Raw genomic sequence first — 16,958 nt, forward strand, 5'->3', positions numbered from 1 at the left:
TTCTGTGAGAGGCAGAAGAGCCATGAGAACAGCCTAAGTAGAGCACTGGAGCATAACCCAGGAAGGTTCAGGCTGAAACGGATCCAAGCATAACATCAACACTAGCAAATCTCTCCATCACACTCAAGGGCAAAGTGGCACAGAGCTATACACACATGCATAGAAATATGGATCTAAAGCTGAAGGCCGTGCACTAATTTGTCTCTAATGAAAGCACATTTTGTTGAAGTTGGCTGTTATGAATGCCACCTTTCTTTGACATCAAATGAGGCACAGTTATTCAGTCTTTTGCCTGTCGGTGAGTATGAGTTACATGCCATAATGGGGACTGAGGTTTGAAGTGATTTAGTTCAGTGTCTTGGTAAAAGGAAAAAAAGAAAGAGGGAAAGTTGAAGGTCTTTGGGTCCGCATGTGTTCGTTGGAGTCACAGTGATCTGGAGGAACATCTCATGAAAGGGTTTACTGTGGCTTTCATCTCCACAATGCGTTCTGATGGGAAGAATTTCCTTGCAACCCAATCAAAAAGAAAAAACCTCATGTTGTTAGAACACCCTCACTTTTTGCAATTTGCAATTCCCTTATATATAATGTGCCGTTCTCAAAGTCAAATTATTTTTTGTGAGAACTTACCCTCACAAAAAAAGGGTATATACTGTAAGTGTTTTGTGTCGGAATGAATCCTATTTAGTTGACAAATGGAACACAGAACTGCTGCGCTGCCGCGCTGTATTGGTTTCATTATACTTTAAAAAGAATTGCAGAGGTAGAAAACACAATGTCTGTTACAGGGTGATTGATTGCTGCTTGTTTCTATTATCAACTTAAGCACAGACGGCATGATATGCAAAGAGTTGAAAGTACAAACACTGATATTTGAATATATAAATAGAACGCAAACCTCTGTCTATCGTTCAGTCGATATCAAGATTTTGTCAATATAATTTCTTCTTTTGTTGTGTTGTGAGTGATTTGACTCCAGTTACTAAGAACTTTAAAGGGGCCCTATTACGCAAATGTTCAGGTTTAGTAAATGTATGTTGTTCCTCTACTGTGACATTTTTACATGCTTTAATGTTCAAAAAGCCCTTTATTTTTTCCTAATACTGCCAGTGCTGCAGCACCTCTTTTCCAGCCAATAGAAGCTTGAGGGTGATGTGGTCATGTCACTATGTTACAGAAGTAAACAAAGGAGTCTAACGGCCCGGCCACACGGCGGCGTGCGTTGAACCTTCAACGCTTCTGCCCGTTCACTTTGAATGGGGTGACGTCACGCTTCGCCGAACTGCATTGTGGTTCCGTCGCTACGCGTTGCTCGCTGCAAAAGTTGATCAATGTTCAACTTTTGAAGCTTCGACGGAAGCGTCAGCCAATCGAAACATATGCCAGTACAAGCTCTAGCCAATCAAACTGCGTGCTTGTGTGTCCAGGACGGGAGATTCATGTGATTGGTTGTTGGTCGAGTTTCAGACACGCCCGCCGGCAAGCTTCAACGCACCACGCTGTGTGGATGGGCCGTAATCGAAGTGTTTCAGGCAGTGGGAGAGAAATTCCCTCTGGAGGGAACTTTGGAATTGTAGCCTTTGCAGACCAACTAACATGCACACAATCCTATATCACACAATACAGGAAAGTGAAAAGCATAATAGGGCCCATTTAAATTGACTTTTGACTAAAAAGCAATGCTGGATTACAGGAAAGTTAAGTGTGTTAATGAACAATTGTGCTGGCTACCAAAAGTTTGATTGAGCGAGTCTCTTGCTGAAATTAAAAGGGGCACACAACCTTCTGGAAGTTTTAACTTAAAATATTCCCAATGTTCTTGCCTCACTGTTTCACATTTGAAATCTGCAGTGAATCTCCAGCCATTCTAACAGGCTGTTAGAGGGGATCATGCTGACCTCAGTCTTGGTGTCCATCTCTTGTCTCTCCAACCTGCATCAGACCTCACTGTTCACGCTGTTATCACCTCCTAGCAGACTCCTTTATCCCTCTTTGGCAGGCTCTTGATAGACGTCTCGGCTCATTGTGTGTGAAGGTGTCTTTGTATCGGTGTGTAGTGGTGCCCCACAATACTGTTGCTAGAATGTTGTCTTGGTGTCTGTTCCCCTGCTGCCCTCGAGACCCCAATAACCACCTTCTGTGACAGGAGCTCTTCACTGAGCTCTTGAACTCTCTTCCACTTTTTTACGCAGAATATCATCCTCTATCGTTTTCTGCTTTTCTATAATACTCGGCGCCCTCTTTCGCTTTTCTTTTTTTGTCAGGGAGCAGTGAATAGAGGGCAGGGAGCTACAGTTGGAAATTAGCTTTTAAGTATGCGAAGTATGTTCATTCATTCTCCTCCAAGCCCTCAGAGCGCTCACCCATGGCCCCCCCTACAGGCATATAAAGTCCTATAGCGTCCCCTCATGCTGTTTTCCACATTCTCTGTTTCCCTGGTACCTACAGTTCCAGCGGGATCGACGCCAGGCCCCTTCGTTTCTCTCGCTGTGACCCGAAACCCTGCCAGAGCCCGTCCAGGCTTAAGGGGGAGCGCTAGCCTCGTTACTATGGTCACGCCAATCATAGTGATCTCGGCCATGAATGAGAAACTTTCCCAAGATCAGCTTTAAGATCCTGTGTGCTGTAGACGTGTTATTAACAAAAAGAGAATGATCTCAGTTGCAATGGTTCAATCTAGATTAAAGTTATAGATAGAGGGCTATACCAATTATTTGCAGCTATAGGCAGGGGCGCCGTAAGGGAGTGAAAAGTTAGGACGATTCTCAGGGCCGTGACTGACAGGGGCCCAAACCATTTGAGAACATTAAGAAAAAAAAGTTTAAGTAACCAATGTGATTATCTTTTCATGGGGCCCAGAATCCCTGGCGGCGCCCCTGGCTATAGGTGACAACATTTCAAATTTCAAATTAACGCCAACCAAATTGTGACGACAGCCAGAAAACCTCTTGAAAGTGCTTTGCATCGTTGGAGAGCAAAGTCACTGTGTTCTCGGTTATTTTAAGCCTCATCAGAGATGTGAGCTCACCAGAAGCTTATTAGTCTTTCTGACAGGATATAAAACATGTTGAATGAGTGTCTGCAATTGTCTTGGACTGCAGTGCTGCTCAAATAACTGAAGCAATATTTCATATTTTTTTCTCAAATTATAGATATTTATGTCATTTTCCATTGAAATGGTCTCTTCATGTCCTCTCACTGCCCTGCACATATGTGTATGTTTGACTGGAAAAAGCTTGGGAATTAGGCAAAGATATTATTAACTCAAAGGCAGGATGGAGCTCATTGCATGCTCTACAGAATATTTACGTTGGTTTTATTTTCATGGCTTAATTGCTTCCACATTGCTTTGTGGCCCTGGGTCGTGAAACTCTGTAAACATACCCCTCTGCCTCCCCTCTGCCTCCCCACAGTCCCCTTGTCTAAATACCAGAGATGGGGCTCACTGATTGGTGCTCCTGCGTGCTTATCAATCACTCATCTGCAGTGTGACACCTTGAAAACTGCCTGAACAAGTGATGTGAAAATGGAACACCCCACAAGGCTACACTGAGAGATCAATGTTAAGATAACACAACAGCCTTCAGACATTGGAGATGAATGGATTGAGTGATTGTCTGTCTTGGAGTGAAACTAGAAAAGTGTGTTAAAGCACAATGTGTACTCTTTTGTGTATGTTGTCTAATTGTATCGCTTTGGGTTCAAGAATGTTTCTTAAAACTTGTCTACATTTCCCAGCTCACTCCTACATATACAACAAGATTATTTGGGCTTTTGATCTTATAGAAAGTATGAAAAAAAGCTCCAGGCCTTTGAGCATAGGACTTATATTGAAATTGGAAATGTTATGGCAGTTATAAAAGTATGTCTCATTTTTGTATGTCTTTGTCAGTCACATTTGACACACTAAGCAAATAATTAAACACATTTGTGAATACAAGTTTTGAGAATTTTGGACATTTTTATTTGAACAGGTAAAGATGTGAGCTAAAACTCCTGGTTAATATATATCGTTGTTCGTTAAGTGTTGTTTGTATAAGAAGTGTCAAATAGATGTAGTGAAATGTACATCATTCCTCTTTTTAAACGTAGGAGAATAAATAAAAAATGAAGTACAAATATATTGAAAGTACAATTCTTGAGTAAATGCACTTCGTTACATTCCACCACCACATCAGTTTATGTGAGATTTCTAACCATTTTGTGCGTATTGTGTATCCTCAGGGCTCCAGAGATCATCCTGGGGCTGCCGTTCTTTGAGGCCATAGACATGTGGTCCCTGGGCTGTGTGATAGCGGAGCTCTTCCTGGGATGGCCCCTCTACCCCGGAGCCTCAGAGTACGATCAGGTAACATACGATTGCAGCTTGTTCCTCCAAACCGCTTCCTTCACGGTCACTTGTGTTCATGTGTGTGTTCTCTCCTCGCAAGTGTGCACTCACGAGTGTGTTTGGGAGGGTGGGATGCTTCTCTGAATCCCCCTGACAGGCCCTGATGATTCTTGCGCAGCCTCCATGTTTATCTGAACAGATGCCACAGAGCCACTTGTCCAATTAGCGCAGCCCCTGTGCTCCAGAGCAAGACATCGCCGCGTTCCCCCTTCTCTATCAGTCAGATGAGGCTCGGTGGGAAAACCTTGAGCAAGTTGTGCTCCATCACTGAACAAGCTCGCCTGATTTTTTCCCCAAAAACTACACAAAGTGTCTCATTTACAAGTCTCAAATCAATCTTAAACTCTTCAGCTGAGGTCATGTTTGGGTGCTGTGCATATTGCTGCCGGATAAGTCTGGAGTAGTTAATGTCAGCCTAGATTTTCAATCTGCCAGAAAAGTCTCCATCGTAAAGTTGATCTCTTTTTGTCACTGGGAAGAATAACCATGCTCCTTAATTTAATGCTCCTAATGGTTCAATCATGCATATGAGGGGAAAAGTCCCAAATTACATTGTTTCATCAACTGTTTTGCAGATCCGATACATCTCACAGACACAGGGTCTGCCTGCGGAGTATCTGTTGAGTGCGGGGACAAAGACCACCAGGTTCTTCAACAGAGACCCCGACTCCACCTATCCTCTCTGGAGACTTAAGGTACGGCTTGAATGATAGACACTAACAAAGCAATTACTTCCAGCTAGCATCAACAACATCCTTAAAAGAGCAGGAGATTTGATGACCCTGGTTATAAGCAAAGTCAGAGGGTAATGAAGGAAACATTTATCTGAGGGTTTGGCAAATTGAAGCCCTGCCGGATGAATCCAGCTCCCAGGGTGTCTGCTCTAACTCTTCCCAATGTCCCTCCATGTAGGCCACTCTGTAAGCAGGTCCACTTTTTTACTTTTGTTACCCTTATTAACTCAAGTTAAACTTTTGTTACTAAGTTTTGGATTGAATTACACAAAAATATTAATCCAGCTCTAGATTGATGTTATATCGTGTCTAGGAGAAGAGACGAGTGCCTTTTCATGAATCCCAGTGACATACCAAACTGACAACACTGATGATGATGATGATGATGATGATGATGATGATGATGATGATGATGATGATGATGATGATGATGATGATGATAAGGGCCTTGAAATGAAGACATAAAGCAACATAGAGTACATAGTGTACATGCCCTTAAGTTAGCTGCACATAGGCTTTTAGAAGTTGTCAAGTAAATGTTGTGAAGCCTTTGCATGCAAATTTAAAGGGACAGTTCACACCTAATCCGAAATACATTTCTTTCTCCTAATTTTAGTGCTATTTACTAATCTAGGTTGTTTTGTGTGAGTGCTGGGGATATATGAAAAGTCTGCTTTCTTTAGAATGTAATTAGACTAGATGGCATTCAGCTCGTGATGCTCAAAAAATACATTTGAAAAACACAAAAGCAAAATCATGACCCGGTTACTCAAGATAAATCACAGACGTTGTTGTGCGCAGTTACATGTAGGAAGTATTTTCTTTCTGCCTTACTACACCTTCCAACTGGTCACCTATTAAGAAGGAAGCGTACATTAATTCAATGCCTAGAGGCTTGTGCCAATGAAAGCGTGAGGTTCAAATATTAATGCAATCCTCCTTGGCAGAGCTGTATAGTTATTTAGCTAGCTAGCTTGATGTGCGCTGATACAGGTTTAGTTAAGTAGAGGGAAAATATTCCCTACTTGAAACTGCTTACAAAAAGGTAATATAACTAATATGATTGATATATAGATATATACAATTATGACCTTATGGATAGAAAGTCCTTTTTAAAACACATTGTTCTTTAATAAGGGGGTTTCTGAGTTACAGAAGATATGAGCTGACAGCAGAACTGACACAGGGACAGATTATTAGCTCTTCTTGACACCGCTGCTGTAACGTATCTGTCTTTGGCATGTGGAAAATTAAACATGAAGCCATCCTGACCACTCTTTTCCACTCTGAAGAGTGATTGCTCAGCTTTAATTTGACCTTGCCATATGTGTCCACGTAATGGCAGCTGCATGTCTTTGCTGACTGTAATTAAAAAATATCATGTGTTCAGTCAGGAGGTTTCTATAGTCAACACAGATTAGTTTTGTGTACATTTGAAAATCCTCGCATGTGTTTATACTGGTCCGTGCACTTTCACACAGTTTACTTTAACGCGTGTCCAGGTGTTTGAAACACGTGTGTGGAGTGAAGTTTATATGTTGTATATTGTCTCAGTGATGTAGTGTGTGCCTCTGCATGCCATCCCCCCGGCTGCTAGATGAGTGTTTGTGTGCTACCCCAGGGTTGCTCAGAGGGCAAACGGAGTCCTGCTGCATATCACCAACAAGAGGCTGTAATGAGCCAAATGTAAATAGTGCGTTTCCAGAGGGGAAGTGTGATGGGATTTGAGAGGAACATCTGCTTCTTGTCTCCCGCAGATTCAAGAGGACCACGAGGGTGAAACGGGGATCAAGTCCAAGGAGGCTCGCAAGTACATCTTCAACTGTTTGGATGATATGGCGCAGGTATGCTAATTCAGAGAGCATTACTCTTTTTTCCCAACGATTTGTACATTATTTGTCTTTTGCATGAATCAAATACACCTGTTCTGGCAATTGAAGCTCCACTGCTGGGTCTTCTCAGGGCTGGTTTGATCCATCACATCCCGAGAATTATCTATCAAATATTTGAAACCCTTTAAACTATTTATCCTGCCAAGGCCTGATCTCCAGATGCGTCGTAGCTTGGCTCCTATATGGAACTTTACAGGGTGAAATGAAAGCAGCTGTTCACTGAAACTCCTCCTCAACTCTGCCTCTGGCTTCTCTTCATTTTGCTCCACTGCTGTGTAATAAGTTACAGACAGAGATTTGAGCCGAACATGTGGTGAGGGTGGTTAACGTCGATGTAAAGTTTGCTTTTCTTTTTCATGCTGGAGTGAGTGTTGTGGCTAGGTCTTCAGTTTGTACGTTTATAGTACATGAAGAGGGCAACTGTACAAAATGATTTACCCCCCACCCTTTCTTAACACAGAAACACACACACACCCAGTTTCTTAGATCAGCTCAGTGGGACCAACACCATATTGTGTCTTCATGACTCAGCTGTTTAGCTCCTCTCTCCCTACAGCCCTGAATGTCACCTCTGGGAATCTGTTTGTTTAGAAGTGAGGTTTTTTGTTAATTGCCAAAGGCCCCTTACTCTTGCACATTCTTGTTTATGTGAAAGAACAACACAATAGAAATGTGAGAGAAAGATATTAGATCTGATGTAGTCAAAATATGTGAACTATTTCAACACAGAATACCCATAAAACAATGCACTTACACTAATTAATATAGCTGCAAGTAACACTGTACCAAAAGAACATTTAATAGACGAATATAGACTAATTTAAAAATGTATTCAAGTTTATAATAATGTCAAAATAAGTGTTTTTGTCTTAGTGCTTACATTAACACAGTTTCTCATTAAAGTATTTGAAATAATATACAGTTTATAGGATAAGGATGTGATCTGTTAAGTTTTTTAGACTCAAACATTTACAAAAAAAATGTGTGCAATGATGCCTTTTCTGAATTTTTATGAAAACTTTTCCCAGAGTCCATGGCAGAGTGCCCCTGACCCCACTTTGGGAACCACTGAGAGTGCCCTATATAGCACACTTTTATATGGAAAATATCTCACGAACACGGCTACATGTAATGTCACTTTCCTCTATGACTCCGTTTGAATTCATCCCTCCACAACGGTGGGAAAGTTCACAGGTAGCCATGACATTTTGATAGGACGTGGTTGACAGGGGAGATGATAGTGAGTCTTGTTTTGTCCACCCTCGCTCAGCCAAATACTGGTCCTGCTGGCAGATATGGCGGCGGTGATGGAAAATTACAATGTTTTTTTCCCAGGGCTTTTTCGAAATCTGTGACAGTACTCTCTTGTCATCGTGCACCTCGATCATACCTCTGATAATGACGCACCAAGAGATCAGAGCTAAGCAGGTTAATTACTTCTTTTGGAATATGGTCATATGCAACCAGGCCTGCCCATGTGTCCAGTGGAGGGAGAGACTTAAGTGATGGAGACAATTATGGTTGTCCAGTAGCGCCCAGGGCCGTTGTCAGGCCTGTCTGGAATAACATGCTGTCGGCTGGGAAAAGATAGCATCGCTGCCTGAGCTTGTTGCGTTTACAGTTAGCACACACACACAGGCAGCACAGACTTTAATGAAACCAACCTGCACCGGTATAATATCCCCTGGGTCATCTCTGTCTCCTACGCTTCAAGCAAAGAGTCCCATCTTCCTCTCGCTGCTGCAGCCAGACTCCATACAAAAACACATAGCAGAGCTGCAAAAGCCTAATGTGGGAGAAAACTGCCTATTTTGCCCTATCTCACCATCCCGACCGTATAAACAAGTCAGCATTGTGGACATCTGTCTCCGCGTGTATAATGGATGATGTAGCTGAAGGCCCTGAAAGACACAGAGGCTGGGTGCCAGGAAGAGATAATGAACCTCCTCTCAGTCGTGGGAAATGTGGGGAGACTTCAGTCACAAGTATATCTAATTTGTGTAAATCAGAGACCAACTTAGAGCAAATGCAGGACCCCGCTGCAGGCCTGGTGTAGACGGCCGCTTGGAAAATGGATTCACTTTGATCTGCAATCCTTCAATATCTCTGTTGATAGGAGTGAATGCACGGCAGGAGGTGCAGCACCTTATCTTTCTTTTATTACACGCACTTAAAAATGCACTTTTCCTCTCTTCTACTTCTTCTGAAAAGTCGAGTTTATTGCACACGTCATATTGTTGTGCAGGAAAAAGGCCTGCATCCTGCCTGCATAGCCCTCATCTCCCGAGGCGTAGCCCGATCTGTCTCACTGCTCGACATCTGCCATGCCTGCCCTTACTCCAGAGTGGCCTGTCAGCGCTCCCCACGGCACAGATGTGGCTCCATAAACAGCCGTTGACATGCAAGGCACGCAAGGCTGACCATGTTATTCGAAGCCTCTTGTCTTAGTGACCGTTTTAATTTCAAGCCAAGATTAGAAAATGTCAAATGTTGCTGTTATTGAGAGAAAATGAAGCACGGGACATGCATTTCCTATCTAGTATATTTCACATATCTTAATTAAATGGATAATAGGAAAATGATGGGGCTACTTCTTATTCAGCCTGGGTTATTGTGGCACGCCTCCCAAATGCTATGCATGTGCCAACCAAACTGTGTACATTTCCCAAAGTCATCTCTTCCACTAGCAGAGGACGATGTGATTATTTCTCACCTCACTCCGCACATTATTCCTTTATCACAGCCAGCGGAGGTGGCAAGCAGAGAGGAATGGCTACAGAGCCTGAATAACCTGCATAGAGGAAGATAATTGAATCAGATTTGCGGTGTTGACTGGCAGCACATCTGATAGCCCCTGGAGCAGGCCTACAGATAAGTGCTGCGTCTTTATTAAAAACAGGCCTGCTCCCACTGCATGGCAGTCACAATAAACAAGGCTGCCTTTCTGTTGCAACTGTCCCTGTCTCTGCCTGACAATCTACTTGTTTGCTCAAACTCATACTAGCTATATCACGACCTTGTCCCACTCCCTTCATTCTTTACCCCACATGTATAAGTAAACCCTGCTCAAATAAAAAATCAACAGTTTTGTAGCTTTTCACAAGAGAAATCTGCTGCTGTGCCCAGTATTTATCCACATCCTTAACTGCAATGTCTAATACAGATATATTCCAAGGCAGCTTCCCAGAACCTCTTCAAAATATATTATTATGGTTGTCTCATGTCAGCTTTTCTCTGAGGCTCTCACAAAATGGTCCTTTGTGAACTTAGCCAAGGGCAGCATTTATTGCGTCCATGTTTTTTGTTTGTTTTCGCATCTCAAGAATAGATAAAAATCTCGACGAAGGCGCCAGGAGATATTTCAAGTGGCACTATAAATACCAGTGCAAATGTTTAAAATGTCACTAAGGTGCAAGGTTATCACTGGGCCCTGTGACACTCACACTGGCACCCTAACTGATGAAGTATTAATAGGCCTCTCTATGGGAATGAACTGTGGGGGAATTCGTTCTCAACACATTAGAGACCTTGAATGGGTCATTATGCTAAGATGCTTGTGTCTGTTTCAGGTGAACATGACGTCGGACCTTGAGGGGAGCGAAATGCTGGCGGAGAAGGCTGACAGGAGGGAGTTCATCGACTTGTTAACCAAGATGCTAACCATCGACGCGGACAAGAGGATCACTCCTATCGAAACGCTCAACCACCCCTTTGTCACCATGACGCACCTCCTCGATTTCCCCCACAGCACACAGTACGTGCCGCTTGTTTATTTATTAATCATTTCAACAGTGAATTTTGACCAGAGATGGCAAAAGTACACACATCCAGAAGTACAGATACTCGTGTTTAAAAATACCGACTACATTTCTTTACTCGAGTGAAAGTAAATAAGTATGGGCTTCAACATGTACTTAAGTAAAAGGTACCCATAGCTACCGACAGTTATTTATAGAGTAACTGACCTCACTTTATATTAATAGAACAATAAAGGTATTCTATTTCAAATTGTAATTATGTCATTGTTAGCTAATGAATGTTTCAACACTGAACAACAACCATTTAGAACACAAGCAAAGAAAAACTAAGTGGGCTACTTTGCTTCTGGTTCAGAGGATGATGGGAATAGACTCAAGCCGAGTTCTCATTGGTCCCTCTTCTTTAGAGAAGACCAGGATATGATGGATACACGGATCGTGTTAAAATCAATAGGCACACAATGACTCTAAATAATAATGATCACGCCACCAAACACACATTCAAACTAAAGTAACAAACCTGTTTTGAAATTGTAAGAAGTAGAAAGTACAGGTATTTGTGTTAAAAATGTAAGAAGTAAAAGTAAAAAGTTGTCAGAAAAATAAGTAGTGGAGTAAATTACTGATACCAGAAAAATGTACTTAAGTACAGCAACGAAGTGTTTGTACTCTACTACTTCCCACCTCTGATTATGACAATGCACTCATTCTGTCTCCCTCCCTGTACAGTGTGAAGTCGTGCTTCCAAAACATGGAGATCTGTAAGCGTCGCATCAACATGTACGACGCGGTCAACCAGAGCAAGACGCCATTTATCACCCACCTGGCCCCCAGCACCTCCACCAACCTCACCATGACCTTCAACAACCAGCTGAACACTGTGCACAGCCAGGTAACGCCTCCTTCATCAGTATGCTGAGGGAGAACTTTTATGCTGAGAGATGCTAATTAATTTAACTATGGTTTACGGCGTTTCCATTGCAAAAAAAGACATGAGAAGTGGAATATTTATCGTGTATATGTATCACAATGGATAATTAAAGCTGAAAGCCTCGAGCAACAATAGGAAAGATGCGTCTTGCTTACACGCCCAGTCAAATGCTGTCTTAACCAAATAATCGTATTTTAAACGCCCAGCTGTCAGTAGTTTACCAGCTCAGCAGCCCATGAGCGCCTGTTTGTTTCTTTGTTCTTTTTCTTTAGTGGATGTTTTTTCCTGTCTGTCTGCACGTTTCCATTCTTACTCGCCTGCCTTTCTGCCTTGGTGCATGGATATCTGTCTGCCTGCATTTCTGTCTGTGCCCCAGGTCCTGTGGGATTGTCACAAAGTGCTGATTACACACATGACAAGCCCCACTTCCTGCTTGCCTTGCATTCTGGGGCTTTCAGGCCTTAAGAATCCCTTCTCCAGGCTTCCTCTCTTTTCCCCTCCTCTCACTCCTGTCCTCCTCTGTCTTCTCCTCTTTCCTCCCATTTCCTCGGGTTGAGCCTGTGGTGCTTTACCGTTTTCTTTCCCGTACGGTCTTGTGAATCGAAATTGCTGACTGCTGGCTTACGCCGGAATCACGGAGCGTCGTGTTGCAAGGTTTTCCAGATTGTGCTTGGTTACAAATCCCGCTCTCTTCCCCTCCTCCCGCCCCTCTTATTCAGTAAACAGAGTTCTTTATCACCAACTATATCGAGCCGGCTCACACTGTGTAGCATGCGACAAAAACCCCCATCTTGCTGTGATTTAAATGGATTAACATTCCCTCGGCTTGTCTTTTTCCGCGCCCGGCTCTCGGGGCATATAGACAGACTTAAGTTAGTGATTTATTCAGTACGATTCATTTGCAAGGCCAGAATGCATCTCTGCCGTGTGTTTTGCTGCTTCTGTGCTTGTTTATGATGAATGCCACAGTGGCATATTGATTATGTTCTCTCCCCTGGTGTTCATCGAACACGCTAAAGAGAGCAAATGAAAAATGAAAGCGCTGTCTCTGTGTTTCCATCCGCCCCTGTGTACGCTTAATGAAAGGGCTAAAATTAGACAGCATCTTGTAGAGCAAATATTACTTACGAGCAAACGGTGTCTCTCTTAAAAGCATTTGTTTGTTTCCAGGATGTTCCCAGGCTGTCTGAGTATGTCTTATTACTGGTCAAGACATGCGGCAGTTACCTAAGCTTACATAATTAGAGAGTGACAGTTATGGGGAAATATAACTTCAGTAAGGCGTATTGATTTGGAGGCTAGATAGTGAAGCCGTGGCATTAAATGTCAAGTTTCGCTGCAGCTCGTTATCTTGGTTCATTATGATTCTGTAACATTTAAATGGTCTTATAATATGATTTCTTTATGACTTTACACACTGATTGCTGCTGTGTGGTTGAATGAATGATGTGTCTTTGAGTAATACTGAGCATAGTGTCATCATTATAGTCTAAATAAGAAGTTTGTTTGCCAGTAAAAACGCTGAGGAATGATACAAGATGATCAGAATCTAAGTCTAAATGTGATCCGTTGGCATTTCGCTCATTGACGGTTGATTATTCTAAGCATTGATTGCATCTCTCCTCACATTCTCTCCCTCCCTTTAATCAATCAAATCAACAGTGTGCATATTTTAAGATGCTTTCAAATCAGTAGTCCAACTTCCTTATTCCTCCATTAGTTCCCATTAATGATGGATGCCCCTCCACCCATCTTATCTTGATCCGAGGCTTGTTCTGCATCTTTATATGTGTGTTATCTTTTTTTGTGTATTTGTATTTTGAGTGGGGGTTTAAATTCACATTTTCTACATGACACAACATTTAACTGGCTCCAAAAAAAATGTTATAAAATAAATTGACTTACATCAAATGTATATATATGAAACACTAATAATAAATACAATAATTAAAGAACTACAAAGTTGAAGAAAATGGTTGTCATCAAATAATATTGTATCTTTATGTCTTTTTATATTTTTTGTATAATTGTATTTTGAGTTGGGGTTTGAAAACACATTTTCTACATGACACAACATTCCACTTGCTCCACTTTTTTTTTTTAATACAAATACAAAATGAAAATACATCACATGTATACTGTATACTGTATATGAAACACTAACAATAAATACAATAATTAAAGAACCACAAAGAATAAATAATATTTCATCCCCATTCATACATACATACATGCAAACAAAAACCCACCCACCCAGATACCTTTATGCTTTATTTGCATTGTTTTCTCAGAATACTGTTATCTTTCTGTTCTTTACCATGCCTGCTGTTCAACACCCCCCTCGGCGAACCCCCACTTCCCTGTTATTTCCCATCAGCACCTCCACTCTCATGATTTTTATTTTGATCCCATCATTCCTTTAGGCCACCAACCTGGTTCCTTCCTCCACCAACAATGCCACCCTTTCCTTTGCAAGTCCTGATGTCTCCATACTAAACTACCAATCTGCACTCTACCAGCCCTCCGCTGCCTCCATGGCGGCCGTGGCCCAGAGGAGCATGCCCCTGCAGCCGGGGGGGCCTCAGCTCTGCAACGCCCGGCCCGACCCCTTCCAGCAGGCGCTCATCGTCTGTCCACCTGGCTTCCAAGGTAAGAGAATCTGACCAATCAGTACGCATTAGTGTAAAGCAGGGTTGTCCAAACTACGGCCCGGGGGCTAAATGTGGCCCGCAGACCTCAACAAATTCATAAAGTATAATGGAATATGGCCCACAAATGAAACTTGTGCTTGTCTTATATTGTACTTCTTAAATATAAATGTAAAAATATATTACACAGTAGTATTCATGTGTTAATAGCCCACTTTACAAATAAATTCAGTCAATTAAAGTTGGTAACATTTTCTAACATATCTTGTTGGTAAGAAAAAAGCCCAATCAATTGTTTACATAGCAAGCTTGAAATACACCCTTCCTATTTCTTCTTATTATAATCAATCTGAGGCTTCTGTTTTAAGGGATGAGCTGCCAACACTCGCAAGCATCATTTACCTACATTTGATTGATTTTCCTAACTTATAACTTCCCTTATGAGGCAATATACCTCTAGTGAGTGGCCCAGCCCTTCGTATGTTTTTCTGTATGTGGCCCTCGGTGAAAAAAGTTTGGACACCCCTGCATTATTAGTGTGAAGAGTGGGATTAATGGTCATCTGTGCAAAATATAAGATACCAGCAATGTGTGTTGCAATAGAACAGACCATGATAATTCATTGCATCATATCAAAAGGTGTTCATCTGTGGAATAACTGTAATGATGAACTGAAATACTCTGCAACTTTATCTAAACTAAAACAACTATTTAGAAACCAAATCCTGAATGGTTATAAGCAGGACCTGTGAACTCCTGCTTGCTATTTCTTGTCGTTGTAAAAGTTATTTGTTTTTGGTTGTTTTGTACAAATGAATTATTTGTTTAAAACAATGAATCAAATATCACTGATCACGATGACCTAAACTTTTATTTTCATGAACAATGTACGCTAGAGGGGGGTAGGACCAGAACATTTTTTAACCTTATTCTTGCCCCTTTTGAACATGATAGAAACTTTTTGAGAATTTATTTTTTATATTTGTATACCTTGAATTTTTTTTTATTTTGCTTCACTTTGTAAAAATTATTATTATCGTTTGTTTTGTTTTTAACATGTTCAATAAATTGACTAATAAGAGATGGAACTCACCTATTCAGCATTTTTTTTTTATAATAATAATGTACCAGATTTACATCACTGGAGTCTTTTTAAATTCTCCATGCATAGACATTTCTCCTGTTCTTGCATTTTTGCTGTTTTGTTTTGCAGCTTTAGCCCACAAGTAGTCAATCGCGGCATACAAACAATGATTCAATGATAACTTGATGAGGCAATTAATCATTTGAAAGGAAATGTAATATCTTTGTGCAAGGCTTACTCACCACGCTTTTGTCTCCTCTGTGTTTGCACTGGGAGGGCGGGAAAGCTCCGAGGCATTATTCTGTTTGTTTATTCATTCTTTTTGTGGAATGGGTTTTAAAATATCCATTATTAGAACTGTTGTCGTACTATTGCCTATTGCCATGACTACTGTTTTTTGTTTTTCCCAAGTACTGTTGCTATATCCGAACAGAGTTGAGGGTTTTGACATCTGTTGAATCCACATAAATCTGTGTGCATATAAAACAGTGATCTCTCGCTCTTCATTTTGCAGTGTTTATCAGTGCTGCACCTATTTGTTGACATCCTCTGGACATGTGCTTTATTTGCGCACAGGGCTGCAGGCGTCCCCTTCCAAGCACACCAGTTACTCTGTGCGGATGGAGAATGCTGTTCCCATAGTGACGCAGGCCCCTGGTGCCCAGCCTCTGCAGATCCAACCTGGCCTGCTGACACAGGTAGGAAAAGTATCACAGTGGAGAACTAATAGAGTGTTTTGGCCATGAAGAATAACAGTGCCTGTCCGCTTTGGAGCCCACATTCAAACAAAGCTCCCTGCATCCTTTTCTCTTTTTTTCATAACCCTCACTAAGAATAGTTATATCGATGGAGGCTGGAAATCACTCAATGTTCGTGACCCTGCACTTGCTAGCAGCAGTTTTTTTTTTCCTGAGCTCATTCAGGCCAAGCTCTCCTGTGCATTGCTCCCTGCCTCTCTCTCTCTCTCTCTCTCTCTCTCTCTCTCTCTCTCTCTCTCTCTCTCTCTCTCTCTCTCTCTCTCTCTCTCTCTCTCTCTCTCTCTCTCTCTCTCTCTCTCTCTCTCTGCTGTCCCGCTCTCCTTGAGGCTGAGGCTGCCACGGTCTGATGCACACAAAGGCAGGAGCATTTCACACAGAGAAGGCCTTCACTGGAGCCTGCACAGTGGGGCCCGAGCTTTAGCTGCTAATGTACAGTTGTTGGAAGTAACAGAGAGTGACTGTGCATCACACACACACACACACGCACACTCGCACACGCACACACAAACACACACACACGCAGACGCACACAAACACACACACACACACACTGAGGACCACTTCCATCACCACAGCACCTCTCTCCCTATGGAAATTTCCATGAAGGCTTTAAATATCCCTGTGAATCCAGGGAGTTTCAAGCACTCCCTTATCTCCAGTTAATCATGCAGTAGGCAGGCAGACAGGCAGCAAAGATCTGTGTGTGTGTGTGTGTGTGTGTGGTGTGTGTGTGTGTGTGTGTGTGTGTGTGTGTGTGTGCGTG

The 16,958-nt window shown here is 42.1% G+C and overlaps 1 protein-coding gene across 1 annotated transcript; it reads left to right on the forward strand.

Annotated features, from left to right (window-relative positions):
• The first annotated feature begins 4,222 nt into the window (after positions 1–4,222).
• LOC104945694 (homeodomain-interacting protein kinase 2-like) lies at positions 4,223–16,384 on the forward strand. The gene is made up of 7 exons (XM_010771401.1): positions 4,223–4,348; positions 4,966–5,085; positions 6,882–6,968; positions 10,586–10,770; positions 11,504–11,666; positions 14,129–14,354; positions 16,014–16,384. Exons 1-7 carry the CDS (start codon positions 4,271–4,273, stop codon positions 16,181–16,183), a joined length of 1,029 nt encoding a protein of 342 aa, XP_010769703.1. The 5' UTR covers positions 4,223–4,270; the 3' UTR covers positions 16,184–16,384.
• The last annotated feature ends 574 nt before the right edge of the window (positions 16,385–16,958 follow it).

This window comes from Notothenia coriiceps, unplaced genomic scaffold (genome assembly GCF_000735185.1).
Source record: "Notothenia coriiceps isolate Sejong01 unplaced genomic scaffold, NC01 NC01_scaffold00009970, whole genome shotgun sequence".
NCBI lineage: Eukaryota > Metazoa > Chordata > Actinopteri > Perciformes > Nototheniidae > Notothenia > Notothenia coriiceps.

Excerpts from the sequence above, each read along its gene's own strand:
- LOC104945694 (XM_010771401.1), top strand. The coding sequence starts at position 4,271 with ATGTGGTCCCTGGGCTGTGTGATAGCGGAGCTCTTCCTGGGATGGCCC. Across the intron at positions 4,349-4,965 it reads GAGCCTCAGAGTACGATCAG|ATCCGATACATCTCACAGAC; the intron begins GTAACATACGAT and ends ACTGTTTTGCAG. Across the intron at positions 14,355-16,013 it reads CTGTCCACCTGGCTTCCAAG|GGCTGCAGGCGTCCCCTTCC; the intron begins GTAAGAGAATCT and ends ATTTGCGCACAG.